This window comes from Rattus norvegicus, chromosome 8, assembly GCF_021556685.1.
Source record: "Rattus norvegicus strain SHRSP/BbbUtx chromosome 8, alternate assembly SHRSP_T2T, whole genome shotgun sequence".
Classification (NCBI taxonomy): Eukaryota; Metazoa; Chordata; class Mammalia; order Rodentia; family Muridae; genus Rattus; species Rattus norvegicus.
Genome location: NC_141541.1, coordinates 49682587 through 49696396, shown reverse-complemented (window position 1 = coordinate 49696396; position 13810 = coordinate 49682587). Strand labels below are relative to the sequence as shown.

The window sequence follows — 13810 nt, the reverse complement described above, 5'->3', positions numbered from 1 at the left end:
ATGGAGACACTATTTAATATATGATCGTACATATATGGATCAAAGACAAAGCCTAGATCTCTTCTGCCAAAAGAGAAATGTGAAAACAGAAATGAAAAAATCCACTGGATGAACCTAACTTTAGAAGAAAAGATAAATTAATTCGAATACACAAAAATAGGAACTACCCAAACTAACAAGCAGAAAAGGGAAAAAGACTAAAACGTTAGGCTTCACTGACCTCTAAAAAGATTTAATTGTACTCTCAAATTGCAACACCAGGAATGGAGACATTTTCTCAAGGCAAAAATCACTGAGATTTCTCTAAATTTGAGGGAAAAAAATACCAATTCTGAGATCCTAGAAACTTAATTAATCCCAAAGAGGATAATTCTAGGGAAAACTACTTTAATACCCATCGTCATTCAACAGCAAAGATCAGCAATAATAAAATAGCAGCTAAAAGGCCAGAGAAAAAGATTATAACCTAAGAAAAACTAGTGACTTCATTTCCAATTGATTCCAGAAGATAATGGACCAACCGAGGATCCTATATAGCTCCAGAAAGGGACCTGAAATGGGGAAAGGGGGCGAGGTAAAGAAAAGAAAAAAGAGAAACAAAACCAAAAACAAACAGATGGACATACAGAAACACGGAAAATCTCTGATTGCGCAGTCTGCGCTCTCTGTTGTAGAAACCTCAGCACCTTGGAAATTCGCATGTTTCCTAGAAGCCGAGTTATTGCATATAGCTGAACAAGGAGATGGGGTCATTATATACAGATAAACAGGGAGTCGGAGTTTATGGTATAAACTGGATCAAGGAAACAGAGTTAGAAAGTCTTGGTAGAAGTCTCTGCAGGGAACAGTCTTTAGGTCATGAACATCCAAGGGGGAGAAAGCTGTCATGGATGTTTTCAGCACACACTGTCAACACTCACAATTGTTCCTCCAAGAAGGGCTTTCTAGTTAACCTCTGAGCATCACCGCCAGGGGAAGACTTCCTCCTTTTTACCCATACACCTGAGGCTGCGGGGTCCTTGACACCCTCATCCCTATGTCCATAACACACTCTCACTCAAGCCTTGACTCACTTAGGGCTTACTCTACTTCCCAGAGCTGACAGATTTTAAACGACAGAAGAAAGAGACCAACAGAGTTCTATGCAGAGTGGGAAATAAGTCTTAAAAATACAGAAATGTCAATTCTATACTTGACAAAAAGCTAAGAATGTGTCACAAGCACACCTGCTCTACAAGAAATGATAAAGGAAGCTTTCAAGCTGCAAAAAAAAACAAACACCGGATTTCAGATAAAAACTTGGATCCACACAAAGAAACGAAAATCTCCGAGAACAGTAAGCACATAGGTAAATATAAGCCGTGCTTTGGTCCTTAATTTCTTATAAAAATAATACTTTATTTAAAGAAAAACGAGTAACAATGAATGGTATCTTTTGTAGCGTGTTGAGAAGAAATCTTTGAAGATTAGGAGACAAAAATGATAAGCAATATTTGCGTTTCCTGTGACTTACATTGGGGTGGGCTGATTTCAATTAAAGGCCTAACAATTCAGAGGACCAGGAGTCTGATATGAGACTGTGTCTTCTGTATAGGACAGAGAATCATAGCAATATGGCTTCCTAAATAAGGTCTGCACGAGTGATAATTCCAACTGGAATATCAGTTCGATCTCACAGGGCTCCACAGCTCCACTCCTAGATGAAGAAGAACTATAGGTGACTAATTAATGGCTGCTGAGAGAGGAACAATCAGTCTTCTTTGGGGATGCACTCCCAAATAGGGTATACAATCCCAACTGGTCAGCCCTAAAAACATATACATTTGAGCCATATGAGCAACAATAAATGTACACAGCGGGCAGGGTGTGTGTGTGTGTGTGTGTGTGTGTGTGTGTGTGTGAGAGAGAGAGAGAGAGAGTGTGTGTGATTGTGTATGTATGTGTGTGTGAGTGTGTGAGTGTGAGAGTATGTGTGAAAGTGTGTATGTGAGTGTGTATGTGGGTATGTGTATGTGTGTGTGTGCCTATGAGTGTATGTGAGTGTGTGTGTGAGTGTGTGTGTGTGTGTGTGTGTGAGTATGTGTGTATGTATGTGAGAGAGGGGATGTGGGGGAAAGGGAGGGAGGTTCTGTGTATGTGTGGAATTATAATTATTGAAGAAGAAGAGATCATGAGTTAGGGAGGGAGTGGAGGGAACATGGAAGGAGTTGAAAGAGAAAACGTTGGGTTAAAAATAGATATTTATACACATAGTACTAATATATGAAATTATCAAAAAGAAAAGAAAAAGAAAAGCTGACATATTTTTCAAGCCTTTGCATAAAGACTCCAAACTCAAATGGCTTCACTGGTAAATTCCATCACATATTTAAGGAAGGAAGGATTGTATATTCTGTTATATTTTTTCAGAAATATCAAGGATGGGAACATAAATCTAGGTACCATATTAATACCAAACCATGCAAAATATTATGAACAAAAAGGAATACAGAGAAAAATAATCAACTCAAAAAAAATAACAAGGGATTCTCCCAGAGATGTAAAGCTGTTTTTAACACTTAAAATCTGTTTATCTATAGACTGAAAAGATAAAGTAGAAATCATTTCATTATCTTTGTCAGTTGAAAACCATTTCATTGGAGTCAAAGCTGAGTTATTATAAAAATAGCACCTCTCAGGGAATTAGACATAAATACAAACTTTAACTGATAAAGGACATTTATTTTCTAAACTACAGATTACATCACATTTAATCAATGAACTGAATGCTTTCCTTCTCCATAGACCTCAGAAGAGCCAGATGCCCATCTTCTCACTCGTATAACCATCTCTGTGCCGGAGACCCTAGTCAATGCAGGAAAAACAACATCAAGAAAGTGGTAGAGCTCGTGTTAGCCCCAGCACTCTCAGGCAGACGCAGGTGAAATTCTGTGTGATCTAGGTCAGCCTGGTCTATGGAGTGAGCTCCAGGACAGCCAGGACTATGTAGAGAGAGCCTGTTTCAAACAAAACAAAACAATAGTGGAAAGAGAGAGGAGGTGAGGGAGGGAGAAGGGAAAGAAGAAAAGGAAGGAAGGAAGGAAGGAAGGAAGGAAGGAAGGAAGGAAGGAAGGAAGGAAAGGGGGAAGGAAGAAGATTGCAAGAACTGACTGAAGTCAAGAGCAAAACTGTCTTGAACTGTCCACAGTGTGCACAGAGACTTCTAAAGCATCTAAAAATATATAAAATTAAGAAATGCATTTATTATAAGATACACAAAATCAATGAAATCTCTAACATTCCCAATTAAACATTGAAGAAAGGGAGCTTAAAACATCATTTACAATATTATAAAATATGAAATATCCTCGATGTTAAAATAGCAGAAAGCAAGCCCATTTTGCACGATTTCATTTAAAACAAGGTGTCAAAATAACGGAATGGAAAAGGACATTATTTTCATAAACAATACGACAATAAGCTATCTGCATGAAGATGAGGAAGGAGAGGAACCCAAAATCAGGCCTTAGATTATGCTTAAACGCTAATTAGAGTCACTAAGACCAAACAGTATGACTCTGTTAAGTCTGAGAGTTTATAAAGAGTACATACATGGGCAGATGGCTCAGTGGGTACAGCGCGGCCGAGATTCCAATCCCCAGAAATCACACAAAGCTGGGTACAGTTGTACCTTGTGACAAGATAGAAGCGGAGACAGGAGAAACCACAGAAGCTTGGAGGTCACTCAGCATAGCTTATGCAGTAGCTGGCAACAAGAGATCCTGTCTCTAACACAGTAGGAAATGAAGAGGACACTACACGTGTTCCTAGGCACTCATGCACACATGCAAACATGCACAGGCACACACACACTCATGAACACACACCCTCACAGACACACACAGAGATATAAAAATACATTTATAATTTGGTGATATACACATTTATTACCAGAGACACAGGATAGTATGAAATATAAAGATACGGTGTTAAACAACCAAGGATGAACGGAATGTACCTCACAAAGGAAGCTTTACGAGTGGCCATTTGGCCCAGGAAAGAAAAGGTGTTCAAAAATATTATTTTTTCATTTTATTTTTATTAATCATTGTATTCACTACATTTCAAAGGATACCCCCCTTCCTGGTTACCCCTCCACAATCCCCCAACCTATCCCTCTTCCCCTATCCCCTTTGCCTCTATGAAGGGGCTCCTCCACAGACTCACCCACTCCTGCCTCACTGCTCTAGCATCCCCCTATGCTGGGGCATCAAGCCTCCACAGGACCAAGGGCCTCCCTTCCCATTGATTTCACATTACACCATCCTCTGCTACATATGTATCTAAAGCCACAAAAAAAAAAAAATAAGTCAAGAAATGCGAATTGCGGTTGCAGTGTGTTGCCACAGTGCATCTAGTAGGAGGGCTGGAAGATCAACCACACTTAGTTTTGCTAGGAAGTGGAGCCACTACTAATAGAAGTATAAAATGACTCATTATCTTCTGAAACCCATCTGGTCTTTTTTTTTTTTTTTTACAGAAAGTTACCCATATACTTCCTCTATGATTCATTATTCTCATTTCTAGGCATTTACCAGAGGGGAATGAAAACGTACACACACAAACAGACATGCACGAAACATTCCCTGGAAGAGAACAAGCTGAAAACGACAGACAAACAGATTATTGCGTACTCCTGCGCCCATCACAGACCGAATGCTCCTTAGTTGCCCAAGGCGCTGAAAGACAGCAGCTGGAAGGAATCCCAAAGCAACGGAAGTAAATGAGGCCAGGTCCAAACACACAAGACTGCGTGACGCTAAGCAGCGTAAGAATCCACAGAAAGGGCAGCATCTGAAACCAGAGCAGCAGTTGTCCTCGGAGTCAAGAGCTGTTGATGGAGATAGAAGGAAGAGGAGCTTTGGGGAGCGGGAGAGATGCCCTATGTGGTTAGAAGATCCCTCCGCTGTTGTTGGATTAGCTTTGAAATGTTAGCCTGTTCTAATGCCAACTGATGGAAATTTGAGCTTGACACGGGGTTTTTCATTTGCTTATACACGATTTTATCGGCAAGAAGTATTACTTTACACAGGAAACTGCATCCAGCTGAACACAACTGGGCAGGGGTATAAAGTCTCTCTCACACACAATCCCTCAAAATCTGTGCTAGATCTCTGCGCTCCTCCGGGCTTGTTAGGAAATAGCCCTCTCACTGCTCCCTCTCCTACAAGGCGACAGCAGGTCTTTTTAAAGGCGAAGTAGATTTTGATTTCTGAGACAGGGTCAGGATAGTGCAGGTTGGCCTTGAACTTGCTGTGTAGCCGAGAATGAACTGGATCGTCAAAAGGCCTGCCACCACCTCCCAAATGCTAGGGGGACAGGAGTGCACTAGCACATCTAGTTTTGGGTAGTGGTAGGAATCGAACCAGAGCTTCATGCATGCTGGGGAAGCACCCTGCCAACTGAGTCTTGTCTCTGGTACCAGCATGGATAGTTACTGTAGTAGTTTTTAATTTCTTAACCGCCAACATGTGAAACTCACATTTTATTAGGTTCTTACTTAATTTTACGTCACTGAGTATTTTTGCCCCAATTTTCTTCTTTTTTACATAAATGTTATATGGCATTTTTATTGCTCGATTTTACATGGAAATTGTGATTTTCAGTCGTAAGTATTCTGGCTCGGTTGGTAGAGTGTGTGAAGCCCTGGCTTTGAGCCACTGCACCCCATAAAACTAGCCAGGTAGCCAGTGGTAGTTCACTCCTGTAATCTCGGCACTCAGAAGGTGGAGATGGGGGATCAGAAGTTAAAGATGATTCTTGTCTACAGAGAAAATCCCATGTAGCCTGGCCTACATGAGACTATGAATCAAGATAGATAGATAGATAGATAGATAGATAGATAGATAGATAGATACATACATACATACATACATACATACATACATACATACATACATACAAAGATAGGTAGGTAGATGATAGATAGATAGATAGATAGATAGATAGATAGATAGATAGATAGATAGATAGATAGAAATATTGACCTAAAGCAAAACTGGTGGGTCCTGCTTATATCAATTTATTTTATTTATTTATCTATTTATTTACTTTTTATTTATTTATTGTCAAATTTAGTAAAACTTTACAAAGTGTATCCCAAAAGTCTGCATTTTATGACACATAAGAGATGTTGGTGGTAACATTAAGTCAGTGTTAACGCTTCTGTTTTTCTAAGGTCCACTCCTCCTCCCCAGGTTGGCATTAAGCTTCAAGTGTATCTCAGTTTACGTCCCAGTGAATCGCAAACTACTCACAACTCTCTGGCTATGTCAGCTTTGTCTGTGACTCTCTGACCTTGACATTACTTATGTTTACAACATCTCCTATCTTTGTCAGAGTAATTATTAACAGTCATTAAATTTTAGTTAAAATATCACATCCCTTGGGACTCTTCCTGCCCATCTCCTCAGTCTGATTAAACACCCCTTGCTTAAGCCCTCCCAGCCTCTGTAATTACCTTTAGTCATAGATTTTGACTCATTTTGAAGATGCTAAATACTAGTCATTTCTTGGAGAGCATAGCTTTTAAGTAGGGGACTGTGTGTTTCGTCCAGTCTCCACTCCAACCTCGGTATCTGCCATGTATGAACAGCATACTGTTATCTGAAAATTATCTGACCATTAGACTCAATATACTGTTTATTGAACTCATTCACTGGCTTCCTATTGTAGAACGGTCTAACCCAGACACAGTGGCCTAAAATAACCCATATGTATCACTTTACATTCTAGAAATCAGAAGCTTCACATGAATCTCAGTGGGGCTCAGTCAGGTGTCTGCAGGACTGTGCTCCTGTGGAAATGCTGGTTGGTAACTCCTCTTCCTTAGTCTTACTCATCTCTCAAGTCCCATGTTTCTCTGTTTGAATGCCTCTTAGCCACATCTATTTCCCTCAGCTGTTTCTCCTGTCTCCTCCCCTCTTCCTCTGGACAACAAAGGCCTGATGTCCAGGAGGTTTGTCTGGGAGCAACTAGGATGGGGTGGGACAACCTGGAAACCAGACAGTAAGTATTGTCCTGTCTGGATCCTCTAGGCTCCAGCCACTGTACGTGATCAATGGTTGGTGCATTTCTGTTGACGTAAGGGAAAGTTATACATTTCCTGCTCCACTGATTTTCCTTAGCATAAAGATGCCTGTGAAGACTTTGGGCTGATCTAGCTCATCCAAAATGACCTCCCTAATGTAAGATCTTTAACTTGGTCCCATTTCAACGTCCCTTCTACAGAGTAAAAAGTATTCACAGATTCCAGGAATTATAATACAGGTCTACAAAATACTTGCTTTCTTGCGTGCTTTGTGGCACCTGATCCAGCTTCCTGAAAGACCCTTGTACTCAAGTCTGTACAAATGTGTGTATTCATATGTCATACTTCCTCAAGGACCTCGGGTCCTTACATGAAGGTTGTGCTAATGACTTTATCTCTACCACTCTTACTTAAAATCGAAACCTGTATCCGTCTTTGTGCCAACACTCTTGGCCACTACCTATTGGCTCTCTCTTCTTTTTCCCCATAGCTTACTGACTACATTTATTGTGGTTGTTAAAATACTTTACCAAATAGATTATACAGGAGTCATTTGCTTTGCTTTGTGTATTCCCATGCCCCAAGCACTTACAACATAACCTAGGACATAGCAGCGAGTCAGGAGTCATGTAATATGTGCCAGTGAACAGACGACTGGATAGCAATGCCTTTCAGGTGTGCAAACATGATTCTTACTGCACATACACCCAGAGAAGATGTTCTACAACAAAAATTAGAATCAGAACCATACATAGTTTGCAAGGGTCACTATAAAACGCAAATTCCTTAAAAATCACTTATTATAACAGTTTATTTATAAAATCTAAGCATTGAGATATTGCAGACCTGGAGATGGGAACTTCTCAGAAAGTTTCTCTGTTTAGGGGGTCGCTCCAGCACAGACTGTCCCAGACCAAGAACAGCAAGGGACGTTGAAGAAATGAATTGTTAACAAAACAAAATACTTCGGAGTAAGTGAGGTGGTGACAGGACTGTTGTGCTGATGTTTGCCATGTCAAAACTTGGAAGGAATTGAAATTCAATAATCAGATTCATAGACGGAACTAGTCTTGGCGTTTCTGGAATACAATGGCCCCAAACTAAGTGTAGGTTGTTTGAGTATCTTCTCATACTATCGTGCACTCCCCAACCTGTCCCTCTGTTGCCTGCATTCACAAAGCACAATACCATAGTAAAGAAAACTAACATTGATCTCTTTCTACAAATGGAAAAAATAGCCTGATGCTCAGACTAGCCATTTAAAGCAGGACTGTATCAAGAATGGGGCATTTCAAATACATACTCTCTTTACAGCTCATATATTAAGCGATGTGTGTGTATAGATATATATTTGTACAACTTGCATATAACTCTCCCCTCTCTGTGTGTGTGTGTGTGTGTGTGTGTGTGTGTGTGTGTGTGTGCGCGCGCACGAGCATGTGAGTCCTCCATTATGATCATGGTAATTTGAAGAAACCAGACCTTTCTGGTCCACTGCAATCTGAAAGTATAGTTGCTCTTACCGAGACTTTAAAATGTAAACATTGAGCACCCTGTTGATATTATAAAGTTTAAAAATGAGGTGGATTATAACTGCCACACACAATGGGGGTGGCTCTTTTTTGGACCAATTCTGGCTTGCAGAAGGCATACCTTTTTTTCCTTTTTTCTTCACTACGAAAACTGAGCCAAGTGGTTTCTTTCCAAATATCATTACATAATGAGAGAAAGCAAAAGGAAAATAAACACAGAGTGGAGCTGGTGGTTACCAGAAATTAGCTTAAAAGTTAAAGGGCTCTGATCCCACTATGGTCTCTCTGCCTGTGTTCTAAAATGTTGTCTTAAAATAATTGCACCCTGTAAGTTCCAGGACAATATTATGTGGGCATTTAACTGGGTTCCTCACCTTTCAACTTCCAACCCACTGCGTCGGTCTGTTTTTCTTTTTAAGCATCTTTACCCCGCATTACTATCAAGCCTAACATCCAACATTCTTGTCTGTTCTAAGGGTCACACTTTTTCCTTATTTGAGTGACACCTTCTAAATTAGACCTTATTTTATAGCCACAGAAATGGGGACAGATCCTGTAAATAACAAAGAAACACTAATCTGGTAGTTGAGTACCCTAAATTCCTGCCCTGGTTTTCTCAGGAGCTTAAAGCTTGAAATCCCATCTGGGAAAATAAAGCAACTGACACTGTCTGTCTCTTATGTGCACTCAGACTCTCTGTATCTATCATCGTCCTTAAGAAACATCACTGAGATACTTCTAGAAGTAGCATACTTATCAAACAACAACCCCATCTTTATTTCCTCACTTTATCTCCACCTCCATTTTTATTTTGAGACAGAGTCCAATATAGCCCTGTCCGGTCCTAAAATTCTCTCTGTCTGGTCTTGAACTCATAGCCCTCCTGCCTTAGCCTCCTCAATGCTGGGTTTGCACTCCCACATCTACTTCTGTCTTTATTTGTTGTTGCATGTTGGTTGTTCTGGGCTGGCAACTGAACCTAGAGCCTCGCATATCTTGGCAAACAGTACCATGAGCTACACCCTTTCTATATTCACCTTTTTGAAATAATAGAGAAACCATGCAATGTCCTAATGCAGTACCACCCATAAATAACAAAGCTCAGTATCCCTTGCCAGTCTTACTCTGCAGTGTTGTGCCAATGTCCTCAAGAAAGACAGCTCCAGATTTACCTATGGAGAAGAACCCAGGTGATGGGTACCTGTACCACTCACATCCACCAGCTCTCAGTCTTCTCTAGAGTTGTCCTATTTGATAGGATTGTGGTGGCTTAAGTTTGATGATTAGTTTACAGGTAACAGGACCCCATGGTCAGCATAGACTCCTTCTCTAAGGTTTGTAAATATGGGTAGAGAGACATTCTCCTGAAGTGATAAAAACAAAAAAGATGGAGAACTGAGATGCTAACAGAGAATATCTCGTCAAGTGAAGACAGGTTTTCCATCAGAGATGGTGAAGTAGACAGAGAAGAAGGATGCTACGGGTAAAACTCGTCCCTGAATTCTGGTTGTTCATGAGATCCAGTCCAGGGCATCACCTTCTGAGAGTTCAGTCTTTTCATCATCCCCTGAGCCTGTTTTTTCACTCCCACGGTCAAATAACCCTGAATTCCTTTCCTACAGCTATTGTAACCAATTGCCTCAAATGTGTATCTTAAACTAAGAGTAATTCATTATCACACAGTTCTGGAAGCCCAAGTCTGAAATCAAAGTGGTTCCTGCTTTAGGGCTCACAGTGAACCAGTTCCATGTGTCTCTACCAAATTCTTGTAGCTAGTGGCAGTCCCTGCCTCTGTGTCCATATGGCCTCCCCACTGTGTGAGTCTGATCCCTTCACAGTCTCTTAGAAGGAGTTGTGTTATTGGACTTAAGACCTGTTGTTTTCAATGAAGCTCTTCTTTTGAGAGCTCCTCAACACTATGAAAACCGTAAAGATCTCCAACAAGGTCCCATCATGGGTTCAGGGTAGATATTTAGGTGAGCCACCATGGATTCATGGGTTTCATCTACGTCAGTAGGTTCTTTTGGTCCCCAGTAGATTATAGTCTAATACTTACACATATAATTGTGACATCTTGGGTAGGTTCTTTTGCCTGCTGCCACCCTGACCTATCTCTTATTCTTTTGTTTCTGTCTGGCCACTTTGGCTCTCAATGTCGTGCTGGAATAACCATTCAGAGACATTTTAGAGTTGCCTCTTCTGTGTAGGTCAAAAGGCAAGCCTGATGATCATATGCTCTTAATCTGTCTGGTAGAAAAATCCTCAAGTCCTCCACGGACAGCTGAAAACGCATGAATTTAACTGCTTCTGGAACTGTTTATAAATTCTGGAAGAATGCCTTACCGGAGCCCTCCATATCTTGACACCCCTTACATGTTTTATTTGTAGGTTTTTAAAAAGTAAATAACAAAGAGGAGGCAGTAAGTCTACATTTGGTCTTTAGAGTGATGTAAAGTGCCTGCTTTTCCAGGGGAATACTCCCTGTTAGGTGAAGTCAATTTCCACGGAACCAGCCCTTTGCTGGAGTGAGAAATTTACCCACTCTGGAATCTCAAATTAAGAAAAGAAATCGATTGTAATACCAGTATATAGCTGTTTTTATGTTTACTAGCAGATGTCTCCAGCTCTCTGCTATTACAGCATTAAACTATTCCATGGCATTAAATATATATATATATATATATATACATATATATATATATATATATTCCCATCACAACAACAATAAAAATACAATGACTCTGGTTTACAAGGGAGGTGTTTTATTAAGAAATTCTCAGGTATGGATTCCATTTAAAAAACAAACAAGCAAACAAACAAAACCAATTAGAAACGGAAGCCATGTCAGTATAATCCCACGGATCTTGTCCATCTTCCTCATTCAGGACCAAGGTGTGGCACATCCGCCCAGGTTTAAGCTTTCTGTGGGTTTGTGTTCTGAGCCTATCGTAGGCCCCTCCTCACTGCAACTGGGGTATATAGATGGAAGCTTATATTCAGAGGGAACCAGCCAGGCAGCCTCCCAGCAGCTGGGAATTAGTCTTCTGAGGCATAGCAAGGAGGCTTCATCCTCAGCCACCACCTTGTGGAGCTGTAGCCAGTCTCCTCAAACCACAGCACACTATGAACAAGGTAAACCCCACACTAGGCACGCTGAGCTCCCGCCATGGAAAATCTCTTAGTGTGGCACTAGGAAGAGAGACAGATGTCACAGAGCACTGGCAACCCCACCAACATTCGCCTCGGGAACCTGTTTGAGAGTGACCCCACTGCCTTGTTGATTCCTTACAGAACTTGGAAGGCTCACCAACAGCTCACTTCTGGTGGTTGAAGTATCTTTCGCTATCAAGACCAGCCTATTATTATTTAAAGGAAACCAAAACTCTACACTTCTCCTTGTGGATAGCAGTTCTGGCTTCTACAATTTTCCATCCCTAAACCGACTTGATCCTTTTTAATGGTGCTCATGCCCTCAATCAGTGCTGTGTAAACAATTCATACTGCACATTTCATGAAGACACATGTGAACATTTAACAGGCTTCGGGGAGACATTCCCAGTTTAAAATATCTAGGTGGATTTTCTTTCTTGGAGCTTATCCGGTCCTTGTAACAGGCAGAGAAAATATTTCCCGTGCCTGTGAGTATTTGGGCCTTTCTTTGTGCGCCTCGGTCTTTTTCTTCCATAAAGGGGAAGTGGCGGGCAGTGCACTGGGGTGGCTGAGGGGTTTGCAAAAGAAAAATGATGCAAACGGCAAAACCCCTGTGGCCGGAGGACCAGATTCCAAGCGGAATTCTTTCATACACTTCCAGTCGTGTGAAAAGTGCCGGCCGGTGTTCCTTTTCACTGTATCTGCTCGCTTAATTGTCTCTGTCTGTTCATTTCATTCTTCAGTGAAAACATTAGCCTAAGGGATATTTGAAAATCAAAAGGTAGGTTTGAAGTTTAACAGGAAATGAACAGTGGGTATTATCGTGGCTTTAAAGGAAAAGCTGAGAACCGGAAAACCATAGGTACGATTTTTAAAGGCAAAATGTCTGCTCTCGTCTTTTGTTGCTGTTGCTTTTTTATTCTGTAAAAGTCAAGATAAAAACAAACAAACAAACAAGAACAAAATACACTCCTCTGGTCCTGTGTTTTTACATGGCCTGGCCTCTAACGGATGCTCTAAGGTATGTGCTGACGGATTTAGCTTATAGAAGATGGAAAAATCAAAAGATTCTAAACTATTACACAGGAATTTATAAAATCCTGGATGGATTTCCTGACAGCTATAATTATTTAATTCTTTCAGAATTATCCCTCTCTACCCCACAAACCTCCTCTTGACAAAATTATCAAGATAATTAAGGAAGTAGTGGGAAGGTCAGAATCTCAACCATCTCGAATACCGAGCTGACCAAAGAATTCCGCCGCCCTCTGCTTCGCGCATGTGTAATGGGGTGGCGCTTCTGCTTGGCGCCATGCATGTGCTAGCTGCGTTTGATCTCCAGCAGGAGATGGTCTCCAGACGGAATGGAATTGGAACTTCAGGAGACAATGCTCCTCACTCCCCACACACACCGAAGCCAAGGTGGTTTAATCCCCCCCCCCCCCCCCCCCGTTAGGCTAACTGCCACAACATTACCAACTGAAAATGGTGTGTAGACATTTTCCATCTTCTCCCTGAGCAGACACAAAAGAGGAGATGTTCAGACACCAGCCCTTGGGGTCACAACTTAGAATACTGCCCCCTTTTACAGCATTCTTCACCTTAACAAGGAAACCAAACAATTCCAGGAGGGCAAAGCAAGCCATCAGCTAACTTGTTTAAAATGGCCCAGCCGGATACAGACGTTTTTAAGAGGTGAATAATGAGGTGGAAAATATCAGACTTGAAAAAATAAACAAAAGCCTAGGTGTTTAAGCATACAAAAGTCATGAGACCACTTATTTTTGGAAGTACTTTGGATCCACTCAGGTGGCCGTAACGAGGGCTAGCCAGATAATAAGCAAGAGCCCTTTCCTGTCTTTGAAGAACAATGGATTCTACGTAGACCCACGTTTGTAAAAGAAACAACCCGGAGTTTTATATGTGATCATCTCCGGAAAAGACCGACACAGCTCGGAATTCTTTTGCTGGCACCGTACTTCACAGGCATTGCACACCTGGAGAAATAATTTAATCAGTCGTTAGATTCAATCATTCATTGGTCATACCCGACACTCAT

General features: G+C 41.1%; 1 protein-coding gene across 1 annotated transcript in view; it reads right to left on the bottom strand.

Moving 5' to 3' along the window:
- Positions 1–11346: 11346 nt before the first annotated feature.
- Positions 11347–13810, bottom strand: part of Mir100hgl (Mir100 Mirlet7a-2 Mir125b-1 cluster host gene like) — a 229255-nt gene continuing 226791 nt past the window's right edge. The window contains exons 3-5 of the mRNA XM_087564078.1: positions 13643–13748; positions 13228–13265; positions 11347–12507 (exon numbers count right to left, since the gene is read on the bottom strand). Of these exons, the coding sequence (XP_087420204.1) occupies positions 12484–12507; positions 13228–13265; positions 13643–13748 (168 nt within the window). The 3' untranslated portion in view covers positions 11347–12483. The remainder of the gene's footprint in view (positions 12508–13227; positions 13266–13642; positions 13749–13810) is intronic.